An 18245-nucleotide genomic window follows, 5' to 3' on the forward strand; every position below is an offset into this window, starting at 1 on the left:
ATTTGATATGACGTGCTGATCTTGCTTTGATTGTATTGACTAAATGGGACACGCTGTCAGAAACCGTATAGTAGCCGCCTCATGCTTGATTGATAATTGAAGCCAATGCTAAGACTCTGCATTCACAGCACAGCCAATGCAGAGGGGTTAATCTTCTTTACCATGTGATCCCTCCTTTTCGATTATCTCCAATCACTGCAGATGACAACCATTTGACCCGGTGACCCCTGCCAGCCTATCCTATTTGGCAGTGGAATAAACTGCCCCCCACACCCACCCCGCCCTATTCACTCTTGCGCTTGACTTTCAAAGACTATAATGAATGAATTTGGATGTCAATTGCTGCTAAAGTGTCAAGCACCATGAATGTAAGAAAGGAGCTGACCTCCTGCCAGTGGGCTGTCCATGTGTTCAAGTATTCCTCCAACAGTTTCCTCTCCCTCTTTTTTTAATTTTCCTCCTGAAGCGCTACCCCTGAGCTACGGAGGAAAGGGGGAAAGCGAGTGGACAAAAAATAAATAAAAAAGAGGGAGCTGAGATATTCCACAGGGGATTGTGGGAACCCACTGATAAAGGCTTGCATCTTAATCCATCCTAAGGCCTGTCTTACTGTGTACTATGAGCTTTTAAAGATCATTAAGGGTGTGTGTGTGTGTGTGTGTGCTCACATGCACATCCGTACACTTTAGGTGTAAATGTGCTTGTGTGTTTGTGTATTTGATATGTTAATGTTGCCTTTTTCTGCAATTGCTGATAGTAGATCAGACCTTTGAATCGTGCATTTCAAGGCTTCGAAAGATCTTCAAATAACTTCAGCAAAAATCACACACCTCTTCACTCAACCAACAAGGCACAGCTACTTCACAGTCAGCACATAATGACTTGTTTAATGGTTCATAAGTATATTAAAAGCACTAATTAATGTGCGGCAGTTCTCCCTCTAATGCAGCACTCTAGGTAGGGGCTCTCACTCTGAGCTTATGCCTTCAGCTCTATTGCTCCTCCTCGGGCTTTAGTGGAATTTGGCTGATGTGCGCCAAGGGGAGGATAGGAGGGAGACTCTCATCTTGTTTCAGTGCTTTATGAGTCTGACGTGTACGTCGGTAATTGCGGTTATAGGTGATTAAACTCCCGATGCCCTTCAAGAGCCATAGGTAGCAATCAGTCAGCGTCTGACTGAAAAGCAACAGCAGCATGCCGAGCTCAGACAGGTTCATCGAAGTGTCTGTCTCAGATTCTGCTAGCTTCATGTCACTGTGGCTCATAAATCTAGATATTTTCAGTATAACGGTGAAAAGATACAAACTGATAGCTAGTCTGCTTTCTCTGAACCAAATGACTTATTTGTTATCATGAGATATAGTACTGTAACTCTTGAAATATGTTATTATTGTAAATATTGACCTTTTCCAATACAGTGGTACCTTTTTTTGTTATTAATGTTTTCCAAAGGGTTTTTTCTGCAATGCAAAATCCCATCGATCAGTTTCAGACACCCAAAAAGCTGAATAAACAAGCAATGCTGGAGGTAGTCTGTCCACATCTCTAGTAATACAGTACCACAAGATTAATTATGACACGCAATATTGTATGACAGCTGAGACCGTGTTTGAGAACCAAAACAAAACAAACATTCCAGTTTTCCAACAGGCTTTTATTGAAGGTTTGAATGATCAGACAGAATAATCCTCAATAAAAATCCCTAATAAAAACACAGGCCACTGTTGATGCAGTAACCCACACCATCCTCAATCTAAACTCTGAACCTGACATCACTTCCTGTCTCAGATCACCTAGAGAACACATTTACCTAAGCACACACGAGCTTGAGTCTTATTTATGTCTTAATTAGCATATTTACCAATTATGTCTACTTTCTCGGGTAATACGAGTGTAAAGGTCACTACATGGGTGTTTTTTTCATGTCTAGAGGGCTTTAATAATATCAAAACCCATAGTTTTTATTTTGTTTGTGTGACATTTATCCAAAGTAGTTAATGACTTATCCTCCCAATTTAATAGTAGTTATTTCAGCACCGTTTCATAGTATTGTTGGTTATCATTGTTGGTTCGGTTTCAGATTCTTGGTGTAAATTAAAGGCACCAAATTGTGTTTATTATCTAAGTCTAAATGTGTGTGTTGTTTGTGTGGGTGGGAATGGAGCATCATTTGATCATTCCATGGTATCTGTATGTTTATGCATTCATGCCTGTGCGTGGTGGGCTTTGGTGCATACATTTGTGCAACGTGTTTACAGTATCTATGAGTTCTATTTTCATCCCAAAAGGGGAAGCCGTTGGGCCTCTTGCTTTGTGGTCTAATTGGTGTGTTATTCAAGTCTCTGTGTGTTTGTAAAAGATCCATGACTTATCTCCAGAGGCAACGTGTGACCGTGGGAGTCCCGCTCCTTGTCGACGTGCAGTGACACTCCCATAGAGAAAAGACTTATACTCAGCTGATGTGAGCTTCAGCCCTCCGCAAGCATTTGCGCTCCAAATAAATATTTCTCTCAGTGTGTGCTAATGAGCTGCATTTTTGTGTTATCAGTCACTGACCTACCATTAGTTTTCTTACTCGGTTTAGCCTTTTGGTATTTCGATGTTTTTCCTCTTACACAAACAGGAGCCTTTAAACATATTAAAAGGATTAAAAGACGAAATAGTGCAGATGAAAAATCCCATATCCTCTTTCCCCTGAAGAAGCCTTTAGTTAGTCATGGTAGGATTTCTGGGGGTCATAAGGGCAGATAAGGAAGATAAGTTATAGGAAAAAATCTTAATACTCTGAGGGAAGGAAAGCAAAATGAACCTGAAGTGAAGATACAGCCATTCCTTAATGTGCAGTCTTCAGGGTCAATTCAGTTCATGCAGGCCTGGCGGGTCCAAAGTGCGGCCTGGGGGCCATTCATGGCCCGTCGCACATTCTAAAAATCCAACACAACAAGAAAAAAAAAATCACTATATAATAATGTATACTGGAAATAAGTATTTAATATGTCAACCAAGTAGCATAATGTTGAAATATTGAATTATAAATTGAAGTTATACTATTATGAAAAGCAAAATAAAATAAACAAAATAAAGTCATAAATAAAGTCATTTTTGCAAATTTTTGTTGGGGGTAAAGCTATAATTTTATGGATGGGAATTTCATGGGAATAAAGGCATAATATTACGAAAAGCAAATTTACGAAGATTTTTTAAGAAGAAAGTTAAGAAAGGGGCTTAATGTATTTATATATAAATTAATAAATATCTGAATTAAAAAACAACATCAAAATCAGGAAAAAAAACTTATCAGCATGTGCTGCATTACAAATATTCAAAGTGGCCCTTACATGGAAAAGGTTTGGACACTCCTGATGGAGACTAGCAATGTAAAGAGGCAGGAGGAGTAAACATCTACCCTTCAAAATCCATAAAAAAACATTTCCAAGTGAATGTGACCTTGCATTTTTATTACATCAGCTTTTATTAAGTCTTTAAGTTAAAATAAAAAAGTAATCTTCTATTTTTTGGATGACTGACTACTTGCAATCATTTTGCTCAATTCGCTCAATTTTATTACAATGGTTGTTATGCCTGTTTTAAATATGGATTTTTGGCATTTGAGTTCATTTTTCATGAAGGAAAAAGGGAAAAAAAATCAAGTCAAAGTTCCTTTTGAAAGTTGTAGTGGACTGTATGTACTGTATTTGTTGGAAAGATGCCAGTAAAAATGTAACAGAGGGAAGTCAGCAGACTGACCGTCTTCTATTGACTGCTGTTGAGATTGACCCTGTCAGGTCGGCCGCTGAGGTTGTGTTTTCTTGCCAATCCCCTCGCGCTCGCTTTCCTCTTTTGCCACTTTGAGCCTTCAAACATGCATCAAGCATCAGTAGCTTTCACTCACAGCTGAGGTGACGTCCATCTTTGGGTTAACCAGCGTGAGCCGATGAACGCCACTTGTGTCTTTCAAACATGTCGACCCATGCCAGTCATAACACACTCTCTATTTGGTTGCTGTCATGTTGCCAATCCCAACACATAATTCATCGACGTTCAGCCCATGGGAGGCAAAAGCTAAAAAAGAAAATTGACTTTTATCACCGCTGAATGGACCTTCCAGAAAAGGACTTTCCCAGCAAAATTGTCAAAGCAATAAAAGTTGCATCATCGGAAAAATGTTCGTCTTTTTTTGACAGCACTGAGGGAGCTTTGTTCAACAATCAGACTTTGGAAAAATACTATTGCCTTGTAGTATGGTTTTATATGCTGAATAACACAAACTACAGATATTCCTCGGTTTACAGTGTTCCGTATTTGCAGTACTAATTGTGCTCATTTGCTTCACACCAACTAGCCAAAATAGGATCCCATTATAAACACTGCAATGCGATTGCTAGGTAATGCTTGTCACATGCAAAATTGCGTTCTTACACCTAATTACTTCCAAGCCCTCTGTGGAGCATTGCTGGATATTCTTCCAGGTAGTAACATCACACTTTCAAGTTTCATTTATCTCCACTTCATCTCCAAGGCCTCTAACATGTAATGTTCCTCTGATGCACTCGTTCCTGATCCTATCCATCCTGGTCACTCCCAATGAGAACCTCAGCATCCTCATCATTGCTACTTCCAGCTCTGCTTCCTGTCTTTTCCTCAGTGGCACTGTCTCTGGACCAAACAACATGGCTGGTCTCGTCTCCCTGTAACCTCACTCTTCCACTTGGGTCCCTCTCATTCACAAACATACTCCATCTTGCTGCGGCTTATCTTCATTCCTCTCCTTTCCAGGGCAAACCTCCACTCTTCTCCCATCGCCTCCACAATTATACTTTCATTTTTCAGTTCCTAATGAAAGAAAATACTAACTTTATTTTATTTATAACTTTATTGACTCACTGTATGATGATTTTGCATGTGAACACATCTTCAGATCATGTGTACTTCATACTTGATAATATTATGATAATAATAATATAATATTATGATAGTAATATGATAATGTACTGATAATATAGCCTATATAACCTCTGGGGTTAAAAATCAACAAATCACTCTTAACTCCAATGACTCTGTCTCAATAAGTTACATTTTCAATTCCGTTGTGAGTGAAAAGTCTTGAGCCCCCATTTTGTTTTAAGCATTTGTTTTATAGTTGTCTGCAGTAACCTTCCTCGTGGGGCTCTTCGGGGATATCCAGAGCATGCATAAGTTAGAGCAGCAGTCAATGTTAAACACCTGGAGATGGGTCGAAGTCCCTGGTGTTTGTGTTGTACGCGTGCTGTCTAAACACAAGCAAGAGCTGTTAGTCACGTCCCTCGCAGAACTAATGGGCTCCGTAATGAAAAGGAACATAAACAAAAACAAGAAGAGAGTGTGTGTAGAGGGGGTTTGAATGGAGGCACGGCATGGCCAGGTAGCTGATGCTGAGCTCCCACTATTCTCGCCAGTGAGTCTTCCTTGAACATGAAAGACTCACGCTTCGAACTGGGATTATCTCCACCTCCTGGGAGTTCCTCTGATGAGCATTGAATGCTGTAGTGAAACAGTGAAGGATGTGGAAAGAAATGGAGAGAGAAGCATGAACAGATGAGAGCAAGAGAATGGGAAAATGAAATGTGGGAGCATGAGCACCAGGGATAGATGAAAGACACAAAGAGTCGGCTCTGACTCTGTTCTCATCTTCATGGATGGCAGGTCCACTTAGAGGCCCGTTCACGCTCAAAATTCTTTGGATGACCACCTTTTGTGCTTGACTCTTTTTTTTATGTATTCATTTATTTTCACAACATGTCTCCATCCCCCTGAGGAACGATTTAACAATTCTAGTTATGCACCAGACCCTTGATCCTTCTTTGATCTTGCACCAGACTAAAAACTGTATGGTTGCACCACTCAGAACAACTTCAGCTCATCTGCATTTTTGGGGGGGGAGAGTTGTCCCCCATTCATCCTGAAGATAAATTAAGAGTCCAGGCAGTGATGTTAGATTGGAGGACCTGGCAGAAAAAGCCTTGTCCTCAAACTGTCCCTACAAGCTTAAAAATCATATAAAATGTGTGGTGTGTTGATATAATAAAGTTACAGGTGACCCTAAGGCAGTGCTTCTCAAATAGTTGGGCGGCTGGGTGTGGGTGGAGCGTGAGTGGCAAGTGTGGCTTGATGGGCCTATCAGAGACTCACAGCAATCTTTGGGGGCTTTTCTTAAAAGTACAATAGTGGCTTACTTAAGTAAACAGAAAGAAACAATGAAATTGTATTCAGTACATAGTCTGTGAAACTTGGAACCTATCATTCAGTTGAACAAGGTTGCATATGTAACTTATTTGTTTATGATGGGCCAATAGCTAGTGTGTACTGGACAGAATGTCTTCTGTGGATCCAAGGGAGGCATGTTTGCTTGCTGTGGGTCCAAACACTGATCCAAAGTACACTCCTCCACTTATAATCACGCACAGAACATACTCATGTACGCACATACTGTACAAACCCCCACCCCCTTCCTGCGTGTGTCCCAAGCCTATGAGTTCCCTTCCTGCAGCACGTAGACACATCATATTTCCCAGTGTTGCTGGACCACCCCATTCACCTCTGACCCTCTAATCAAACCCCAAGGGTCGTAGAATTTCTCTGAGAGATTGCTTGTGCTCCTGCTCCCTGTTCTGATCTCGTATTTCCTTGTGTTCACATTGCTATCCCTTTGTTTCTTCTGATTCAACAACCCATTACTCATTTCACCCGTCTTTCCTCTACCTTTGCTGTAGGCTAGTTACACAGAGGAAGAACAAAAAGGGAACGTCCCAATTCAGTTCCTGGAGCTAGATCCACACACAGTTGGCCGTCTTTCATTTCGATCCTCACATCCTAAAACAAAAGAGTCATATATCCAGATGGCAGGGGTATAATAAAGTCATTGATTTAAAGCAGTCCAAATCCTTGAAATCATCGCTCAGTTTACCCCAATATGTCAATGGATATTGCTCCTTAGGATGGTGAATACTGAAAAGGAAGGCATTAAAAAAAAACACCATCCAGGTGTTCTCTCATGCACAGACACACAAGCATTCCACCACCGGTTTCTGTGCTAAGTGATTCCGTAATACAAATGGAAATCATCCATCATTTGCCAACAAGTCATTAAGTGTCAGATAGTTCATCTGGATGGCAGAACGCAAAAGGCGAGATTACGTTTATTTTCTAATTTCTTTAATTGCCCAATTATACTGCACAAGCAGATTACTTTGTAACGTGTGGATTGCCGAACATACAAATAAAGTCAGCAGATATAATTAAAGTAGACTGAACAGCTTTTTATTTTGCATTGGCTATTTCAAATAGATTCATGTGGTTTCACGTGAACAAACAGAGCTGGGAGTGCTCGGTAGACTCTGGTTGGAGCAAATGTCTTTGAATATTTGTGAGTCAGCAATCGCAACCTTGCAAATTGGCAAATATTTTTTTTAATCAAAACATTATTTCTTTTTTTGTGCATTGAAGTTCCATAATTGTACACTTAATGTGGCATAAAACCTCACTTATGTACCTTGAATTGGTGATAAGTTATAATGTATAGTTATGAATAATATAATGTCAGGAGTTCATCAAACCAACACTCTAACTCATATATAATTATTGTTTTGCCTTGTAAGTACTGTATACTAGTGTGTAAGTGTTTATTTCTATACCCGCGTCGTCTGTGGTGCAGTTATATTGTAAATGTCAAGCTAATTCACTGCAAAGACGTGTGTTTTATATATATGTATATATATATGTAGGTTCACTTCCTTGACATGAGGTACTTGATCATCCTGTATGCGATTTTATCAAATTAAACTGTCAAACGTTTGATAACAAAGCTGAAGAAAAAAATGAAAGTGCGATCAGATTTCGCACCATTGCTGCCAGTCATTGCAGTCATGTTATCTCCCTGTGTTTGAGCTGTGTATATACTCGACCGTAAGCTTTCTAGTGTGTTTTGGCGGTAGGACGACTAGATAAGGCGCCTGGGTGGTGATTTTCATCTCACAGAGGAAGCTTGAATCACAGCTTCCTGGCTGACTCACAAAACTGCAATTGAATTAATACATAAGTCCAATTCACTACTTTAGTTTATCTTTAAAATATACAAGAATAATTATATCTACACTAGTATTATATAATAATAATTTCCATGCTCACATGTCTTCATACACAGGCAATGATGTTGAACTGAAATAAGTCCTCAAACAGACCAGAAGAGCATCTGTTGCAAATGTAATCTCCTTCTGGTGTCTGCTCCACAGGCAGCAGGGACAATTATTACTCTCTGTCTTCTCTTTGATCTAATACTATTGTCAAGGTGCAGCTCCTGTTATAAGCTGCTGACCAAAGGATAGCCTGTGTGGTGCATTCAGTTGGCTGGCTGTGTTTCATTTGCGTATCACATCTTTTTCTCAGTAGTTGTTCCTGTTTCCACTTTCTTGGGGTCTTCTTTGCAGTACAATAGATGCACCGGTTCTTTTATTTCAATGATTCAAATGTCTAGGTGATCCAGGATACGTTACCACTCTGGCTCCTAGGCTTTTTCGGGTTAAGGTTGGTCGAAATGTTTTCAAGAGTAATGTTTACATATTAGAGCTCTGTAGAGCCCCTTACCAAATATGTAAACATGATGGGCGATAACAGGACATAAGAAATCGTTAGCATTGGGTTGATTGTATGGCATTAAAAAAACATTGACATCAGTCTATCATCCATCCACACTATGATGTTTGTTACTTGATCTGATCTGGCATACATAAACGTAGTAATGGACAGTATTTGTTTACACCACATTGTACAACTCATACGTGCAGGATCTCTGCAGAGAGACAAACGCTGCTTTAAACATAGCAAGCTATGGCGCTAACTAGTTTGCCTGCAATTTGTTTATTCAAAACTTAAGTTTGAAACTGACTGGGGAAGGACAAAATAAAAAGCCCAAAACGTACCACCTCCGCACAGAATGGGAAGACACGTAATCAAATCCTTCAAGGCTGACAAGTGCAAGATAAGGTCATGTCATGTAAGGTAATGTCTCATGATAACTACAAAAGATATGTATTGACTAATAATAGGCCATATTCAACCATCATCAACCGTTATCTAATAACATGACAAAAAAAACAAAAATTCTCACTAGAGATGATTATAGACAAAATTCATCATCCTTTCCAGATTGCTGCAAACTATTTGTCGAACAGTTTCGCTCTGATTAACCAATCAAACGAAGGAAAAATGCTGAAGGTATTGAAAAATTAAATTTGAAATCTGCTTAAAGGAACATTCATTCATTCATTCATTCATTTTCTACCGCTTGTCCTCACGAGGGTCGCGGGGGTGCTGGAGCCTGCTTAAAGGAACATCCACATTGGTATTAAGAGACATGGGCCAGGAGTAATGATTCTGAAGGTCCTGGACAGATTACACTGCCTGGTAACACATAGCAGCTGAAATCTGATTGGACAAAAAATGTAACCTACATATGCATTACATTTACAGTTTACATTTGCAGTGCATCCAAGAGACATGCGACAAAGTTAATTTAGACTGTTGGGAACAGATTGATACAATCATTTATGTTGTAAGTGTTGGTCAGTGCTTCTGATAGTGTTTAGGCCAGCAGAGAAGGCCCTGACAATGCTGTATCATAGCTTCTTGTTTTTCTATTTTTCAGAATAAAGGCAGGGAAATATATTCCACAGTTTTCACAGGAATACTTTTATCTCATAGGCTATTCTCAGCAGCATTTGCTCAAACCTGCACAGCTCTGCTCATAGAGCTCTTGCTCTGAGCTCCCAGTCAGGGATGGGTATATCACTTCAGAGCTGAAGAGAACAATTAGGCCATATCAGCAGACTGGAGTGTTGGCAGTCGTAGAGCTGTTTGCAATAGCTCCAGTAATATGTGGCTGCCGTTGGCGTCCAGCCATCGGCAGCCGCAACACTACAACCTCCTCAGACACCCAACAGTCACTGAGGGCACAGACATGCCCCAGGAGCCAGCATTTTTATCCACATAGGATCTGGTCAGTGGAAGGAAATATGAGAAAAACAAAATGTGTGCTGGGAGAAACACTAATAAGGAGGGAAGCGGGAACGATTTAAGTCTTTAATGAGAGCACTTGTTTCAGCAGGCAAAGAGAATCAGGTTATATCAACACTGTGTCAAATGATTGTGGCCCACCTACTTTGAAATTACGGGTGGCCTGTTTTGGTTCAATCCTTTTGCCATTTAGTCTACATTAAGTCTGTTTCTTTTTCTCTCGTATTTTAGTCTGCAAGTTGGATCATGGATGTCAGCAGATTGGCATGTTAAAGGCAGGGGATTGAATACTTTTGATTTGACTTGTCAAGGCCCAGCTGTAGTTTTAGCGAGTCTGTCTGATCCCAACTTGTCTTGACAGGCACCTTACTTAAGCTTCACATTCGACTGTGGATGTAGGAGTGAGATAGATAAAAGAAGCTTGTTTTTTTCCAACGGTGTATCTTTAAGTGGACAAAGATTGAAGAATCCACCCGTTGTCTACTCCTCTGTGTAGATTTTGGAATAAGTTACTACTGTTGCAGGTGTTGCATAATGTTAAAGAGTGGACTGTTTGCCCCAAGATATTGATTTGTTTTTAAAGCAGATGTCCAAAGCCCAACCTGTAGCTCACTGTCATAAGTTAAATAAAATTAAATCCATGCATAGTGTGATGCTTATCCTCACTAGGGTTGCGTGTATGCTGGAACTTATCCCAGCTGACTTTGGGAGAGAGGCGGGTTACACCCTGGACTCCTCACCAGCCAATCACAGGCTGGACAATGAATGTCCTACAAATTATTGCTTAAAAAAACGATATGGACAAACAACCATTCACACTCACATTCATACCTATGGACAATTTGGAGTCGCCAATTAACCTAGCATGTTTTTGGAATGTGGGAGGAAGCCTGAGTACCCTGAGAACATGCAAACTCCACACAGAGATGCCCAAGAAGAAAATCTAACCCATGTCCTGATTGTGTGGCCTACATGCGGCCTCAAACCTTAAGCCATATAATGAAATACACTTGTCCAATTGTAAAGCACATTTATTTATTGGTCACAAACTGCCTAACTTTTCTAATGAGATGTGTGTCTCTGTAAACATTGCTACGAAATCTTCAACAAACTATAATGACTGTGCTTGTGATGAAGGAAGATGTAGTAGCCCATGCAATTCCAATGGTTCAGACAACATTTCATTCATCTTATATCAACTTTGGCTCATTTATACGGGTATTTTTTTTAATTGGAAGATTCTATACCAGCACACCTTGTCACAGGGTGTCAAGGATTGGGCCCCAGATGCAGAGGAAGGCCAACAGGAGTTGCAGTTTAAGTCCTTTAATAGGCAAAGTCCAAGAAAAAACTGCCCAGAGGGCAACACAAGGTGGTGGCGAGGAAAGACACGGTGACAAACAAAAAAATCTCGCCACAGAGCACAGCTAACAGAAACTATCATATAGAACAGCGGGAGGCTGGCTGGACGGCTAGGGAGAGCTGGGTAGACTGAAGCGCCAGTAGGTTAGCAGGATACAATAACGAGGAACCAGCGACTCCCGCTGCAAGCGGCGGCCTTAAATGGGCAGTTGATTAGATGGGCTTCAGGTGTGCCCAGTCCTCCCGCCTCCAGCCCGCTCCAGGACATCTGGAAAACATGGAAAAGCAAACCAGGAGAAGGCAGGAACTAGCAAGCTGGAGGCAGGAGCAGATATGTGACAACACCAGCACATACAAAATATTGCCCAACCCTAATTTAAACAAATATATAGACAATATTGCTGAATTTACAGGATATAATAATAATAATCTGAGCAGCAACCCACAGGGCTCCATGGAATAGTGAATGAAATGTCAGCCTTCTGTTGTCATGGTGATATAGATATCAACTGTAAAGACTCCAAAAATTATGTCGTTAGAATCAGTTCGGAGTTATTTTGGGCTCTGGGTTTTTATGCAACCGTCTGACTCGCCGGGGATTTTTGTTGAATTTCTTTACCCTCGTCTTTCTTCCTACTCTGAAGGCTCCTGGAGAAATGCTAATGATGAGCATCTCATCCTGACTGTGCTCTGGGAGCTTGGTGCATTTCGAAACTGACTCACCTGCCTCTCCTAAAAGGCCCTGTGAATAATAAGAAAATATACTTGGCACTTCGAATCAACAGAAGAAACAAACAGTTTTTGACCAGTCTCTCCTCTGTCTCCTAGGAACCACACTTTGCTTACACAACACTGTAGGTATAAGTTACTTATGACTCTCTGTAGTCCAGCCATCACCACATAGCGGACCAAGGCCAAGATCTGTAGTTCTTTGCTAACTAAGTTACAGCACTAGTCTGTGCTGTCTTTTATTGAATACTGCTGTAAGTTGCAAGAGCCAAGCAGTCGTTGCGGTAAGTTGCAAGAAGGAGACAAACACTATTGAATTCCAGAAATAAGTCCTACTTCTCTCCCCTTTCCTCCACCCTCGCTGCTGCCTTATTACAAACCTGAACGTTTATATGCATTTGTAAGCTTACGAAACAACCCAAAGCAAAAGTTACTACCGATGGCCATTAAATTATGGGTATATAAATGTCAGGAAAGATAAACGCATCATTTGTATTGAGAGACATCCACTGGCCTTGCGTTGCACTAAACCTCCAGTGTCGCACCAAACGATGAATAATAGAAGAGGCGAGTTAGTGGAGTGCAAAATGTGCATCTGTCGGTCGTTTTAGAGGCAAATGCCTGAGCTTGTATGAAAACAAAAAAGGTTACAAAACAAGCTGGTGCCTTGACTTGAGTTTCAAAAACGGATGGGATAGGATGTTGCATTTATGAAATGCCATATTAGGAATTAAGAACGTGAGTTTGTCACCCGAAGAACAACATGACATGTCTGATATAGGCTTTGTCTATGCAAACATCCATGACGGCACAACCCTCAACAGAAATCAGGTTGTTGTTTAGTTGCTCAAATGACACATGCCATAATTTTGCTGCCTGTTTCTGCTAAAGGGAGTCATCTCTCAGTCCATTTATATAGACCACAACAACACAGCCCAAATTGGCTAATTTTCTCAGCGTATTCACACCGTAAAGAAAGAAGAAAAGCACAAGGGGAAAAAGGAAAATGAGGAGAAGTATCGTTTAGGAATAAGAGATGTTTGGCTGGAGAATGGAGGCGGTATATAGGGAAATATGCCTACAAGATGGGTTCTAATTTGCTTATTTGTAACAGTCAGTGGTGCACTTATCTGCCAGGTCAGTTGACAGGGCCAGGCTGCATTTGACAGAAGCAAAGTGTGTTTTGTTTTTCTACTAAAACATGAATCAGTGTTTGGTGTATGTCGGCATGCGTGGAACCTGGATGACTGCCATTCTTTTCTTTGATGCTGCAGCACCTTTGCCACATTGAAACGCTTTTGTATCAATGGTCATTTGCATGTTTATTGCCGCTCAAAATGCTCTCACCAGTATTTTCAGATCAGGCAAAAACAATATTGCACTCCAACTTCAGTGCTATACAATCCGTTTTCAATTTTATGTAAAATATCATACTTTCAGTGTGCTGCCTTAATTTTAGGATACTTTACTATCTGTTTCTTTTCCCTTGCTATCCTCCTGTGTGTAGGCAGGATGTGAACAGAATGCTTCCCCCCTCCTTCAGTAACATCACTCTGGCAAACATGAATTAACATGCAAACACAGGCACACGTTTATTTGACTGTGAGACGTTTTGTTGCGGCGCTTTGCTCACATCACTTGCTTTATGTTAATCTCCGAGATGACTATCAGAGAGGATGTTGTCATTTTTGAAATAAATGTTCTGCTTTCATCCAAGAAAAATGGATTGGAAGGAAAAACTAGAGGATGAAGAGTGAGCGAGAGTGAGATCTACCTTCCAGTCTGTTATCCCCCACAATGGCTGGGAATCTGTCAGCTGAGTGCCTCCCTCCCATGCTGAGACCTACAATGGCAGATTGGCAACTCTAATACCACAGCTCTTTTTATCTGCTTGAATTAAAACCCAATTGGAGAAGGGTTGTGGGAATTGCTGGCTCAGGCAGAGCTTTTTATTTATTTGTTTCTTTTTGCAGGAATTATGTGTGTGGGTGCATTTTAGGGAAAAAAATGTAATTGGAGGGATAGAAGCTTGAGGGGAATCAGTCTGAGGATTAAACACTGAACTAATACAGCCTGATGCAGAGCTGTTGTTAGGCCTTTATTAAGAAGGATGTGCGTTTGTTTTCAAAAGGATGAGAACTGTGTGTGTATGTGCTCACGGGAAGTGCTCGAGAGGCAAGCAGGATGTGCAGGAAAGTGTTTGGTTGAGCTGAATTGGCAACTGCAGTATATGCAATTGCACTGTAGTGTGATGCAAAGATTCATCCTCGTTAAGTTAAATGCCCCAAACAGAAAACAGACGTGTACTCATGCAAATCACACAAAAGAGACATATTATTGATGAACAAACAAAAGGCTCGAAGTGTGTTTCTGCTATACAGGGACCTTTTAGCGTATATTTGCAGAGTGAGGCAACCTCTTCCATTCTGGGAACCTGGTCAATCTCAACTTGTATGGGTTTGGATCGTTTTCCCTGGAAAATAATAACACTTTTGTGTTCCAGGGTCAATTTGTTGCCATTATAACATTATAGCAGTTCAGGCAGTATTTTTTTATTATAAAGTCAATATAACAGTAAAGGCTCCATTATTCTGCAACATAGTAGCATCTTGATCCAATTAAAGCTCTTCAACGGGGGCTGAGCGCGTGACTTGCAATTCTCTGCATGCTCAACCACAACTGTCCTCATGAGCTATTTATCTTTCTGTATAATAGCAGTGAACAATGGGGACTGAAGTTGTTGGCACTGGAACTAATTGATGTGATTAATCACATTGTACATGACGCTCCCATAGAATGTGTTTAAAAATGGCACCAACCAAATCAGCTGTTCCATATCTTGTGTGTTAAGAGATTATGGTTGATGGAAGATGCTCACTCAAGGTTACAGTAAGTGGGGGACTTTTCTTGGAGGGTAGGGGAGAAAAAGAGCACATCAGCTCCAATACGTATGACGCCATCACTCGCTTTGTGTTCAATCATGTTAAGCTACTTTTCACTGTAGCACAAGGTCATCTTTTAATCCTCCAGAGACCATGACCCAACTCATCAACCACATCTCTGTAGTGGAGAGTGTATGGATCCACAATTGGACAACAGTCCGCTAGTCTCTTTTGGAAGGCATTGTCAATGGGTGGAGCACTGCAGGCTGTGCCATGTGTCTTCCGTTGAGGACAAGCAGTATAGAAAATGGGGAGATGGATGTATAGTACTTAAAACAATTAGGTGGTGACCGGTGGTGTACATACATAATCGTATGCCTTTCCTCCGAACAGACACGTCAGGTCAGGTGAGCTCTTCACCGCTGGGCTCACCTACCTCCCACCGAGGAATGCACCCATCCCTGCTCAGTCCAACAACCATGGGGCCCTCCGGATCGCTTCACTCTCCCATCAGCACACTGAGCTCGCCCATGAACGGCCTGACCTCGCCCTTCTCTGTCATCAGCTCGCCCATGGGGCCCCACTCCATGACCTCACCCGGCATGGGCTACGGCCCCAGTGTCAGCCCCCAGGTAAGGCCAGTAACAGAGCTGACATTTGCTCACATTCATACAGTACAGTACAGTACATCTAATTGTAATATCAGTTTTGATGTTTTAAATAGTAATTATTGTCAATCACTTAACTTCTAATTCAAAACAGGCAGAAATTAAATCAGAACTATATAATGTACTGTATATATAGGGTTATACAAAAAAAAACACAGCTACCCTATTAAGTTATCAGTTCTTACAAATTGTATTCACACGTCTAAGAAGTGCAAATTGCACATGCTCACTGTGACATGCACATAATTCTCCTAAGCCAGGCCCCAGCAGACAGAAGCTCTGCTTTGACCCCATGCCACAGTTAATCAAGGCCTATTCAACGTGAATTCCATAGTATTTCAGCTCTGTCACTCTCCTTCTATATCAGAGGCATGCAACACTTCTCTCCTTCTCCCACCACATCTTGCCTACTTCTCTATCCCTTCAATCATGTTCTCTCTGCGGTCGTCCTTTTTTTTCAGGATCTCTTTTGCATCATCTTTCGCCCCTCTGTCTGTCATTTCTGTTCATCAATGTGTTCCCAGCTTCTATGGAATTTAAAAACACACACCAGCACACACATATAATTAAGACATCAAAGTCTGCAGTGGCCCAGTTTCCGCCTTGAGCCATATCTAAAATTGAAATGCAGTCGCTGCCCCTTTTTTGTGGTTACTAGCAATTGTGCAATGTGAAACTATTTGGATGGACTAGGCACACAATTGTAACTGCCCACGTGTAACTCAGTTAAGTGTGGATTAGGGTTAATTTTACAAGGCGACCACATTCTTTGTATTCCTATAAAGACCCCCACTATAAATGCTTTCATGTGTTTGGTCTATAGAAGCATAAATCCCTTTGATGCAGGTCTTTATTGTTAAAGCTGCCTTCAAAAATGAAATGCCAATTAATGTGTACATAATTTACTCAAGGGTACAACACACGTGTTCATTCCACCACAGATACGTCATGTTACATATATCGGTATTGGCTGAGACGTGACAAATGGATGGACTAAGGACTATGACTTGAGCTTCATTTAACAAGGATTTTCGGCCTATAATTAGAAATTAGGTTGAGGTTTGTTTTTTTGAGTAGAGGTCGAATAACGGTCTTGAAGGCTGCAAGCACAGTGCCAGAAGAAAGCGATGAATTTATGAAATTTAAGATTGAAGGACCTAAAATTGCTCTTTAACCAGTTTCCCAAAAAGCGGGTCAATGAGGCATGCTGTCTGTTTTTCTGTTTTTCTGTTTTATAAGTTTTATAAGCTCATCAATGTATACTTCCTCAAAATGGGAGACTAGTAGGACAAATAATCGAAGTCCCTTGAAAAGTGCAATATAAAGTCTAATTAAGATATGATTATTAATAATCATAAAAATTAAGTATTTCATAGCCTAGCAGATTTCACATTCAACTTACACACAGTAGGCCTCTGACAGAATGTGCAATGTCAGATTTTGGATGGTTTGAGCCTTTAATCCGAGAACGGTTGCATTGCTGAGACTGCAGGGGCTGTACACTGTTGCACTTGGAGGGTGGAGAAAACCAATTTGATGTCAGAATGTCGCTCTGAGGTATTGAGAAGGCAGCGAGGCTCTGGCTGTGCGGGACAGCGCTACATGGGACAATGAATCGAATCAGGCAATCTGTGCTATTTGATCAAAACTCTCGCCTGACTACTGCTCTGTTCAGTGAACTGGAAGGTTGTCTGCCCATAACCACCACCAAAGCAGTTTCCAATGAACCTTCCCACAGTACTAAACTCAAACAATGAGAAATAGTTGAAAACATAATGATAGCTTTATGGTCCTAAATGTTTATAATACAGACATGGATTATGCTTTTGTGTCCAGACACCAGACACTCCAAACCCTCTTGCATACCGTGACAAAATGAATCTTAAAAATTCAAATATTGCAGGTCTGCAATATATCGCGTATGACTGTGTATTGCCTTCTGCATCCTGATTGGCATGAGGGACTGAAGACCATTGTCAATCAATCACCGCCATACCTTCCTCTGCAGTACAGAATGCACTCGGCTTGCCAAATTTACATACATGTTTGATTGCTATCAGTGTGACTCTGAAGTGTTGTATGTTTGTACGTTTTTTAGAGAGAAGTAGTGACACTCACATTGCAAACAGAGCATGATTTAGTGTCCCAATTCCCTCCCAAATTGTGACAATGTACCCTCATCTACACAAAGGCATGCATTATATATTTCTCTATCATTTTGTCATCATGGGTTTTTGAAAACAAAGCTTCCCTATCTTACATTTAAAAGAGCCGTATATGTGAAATTTAATGAGCTTTAACCGTCCTCTCCAGCAAAGATGGGCAGTAATGGCGACATGATGAAAGCATGGGAAAGGATGACTAAACTCCCATTATGACTACAATCTTGTGTTCTCTCAAAGCCCAAACCACATGTTGAGAAAGACACCGTCCTTTATCATCAGCCAGTTCTTACATCAATGCAAAGAAAAGTGTACTTTTTCCCCCTTAAGCTATGTCCCAACAGTGAGACACACAAACCCACTATGCCTCTGCAAATTGGACATTTTTGTTCTCA

At 40.8% G+C, this 18245-nt stretch overlaps 2 protein-coding genes across 6 annotated transcripts in view; both read left to right on the forward strand.

The window, feature by feature from the left end:
• Positions 1-18245, forward strand: part of LOC131114761 (bromodomain-containing protein 3-like) — a 196983-nt gene that overhangs the window by 121608 nt on the left and 57130 nt on the right. The window lies entirely within an intron of this gene.
• The window catches only part of rxraa (retinoid X receptor, alpha a), an 85512-nt gene that overhangs the window by 36783 nt on the left and 30484 nt on the right, over positions 1-18245 (forward strand). For all 5 annotated transcript variants that reach the window (XM_078794174.1, XM_078794176.1, XM_078794175.1 and 2 more), the window contains exon 3: positions 15414-15652. In XM_078794174.1, coding sequence (XP_078650300.1) covers positions 15414-15652 — 239 coding nt within the window. The remainder of the gene's footprint in view (positions 1-15413; positions 15653-18245) is intronic.

This window comes from Doryrhamphus excisus, linkage group LG10, assembly GCF_037039965.1.
Source record: "Doryrhamphus excisus strain RoL-2023G ecotype Guam linkage group LG10, RoL_Dexc_Guam_v1.1, whole genome shotgun sequence".
NCBI classification, from domain to species: Eukaryota; Metazoa; Chordata; class Actinopteri; order Syngnathiformes; family Syngnathidae; genus Doryrhamphus; species Doryrhamphus excisus.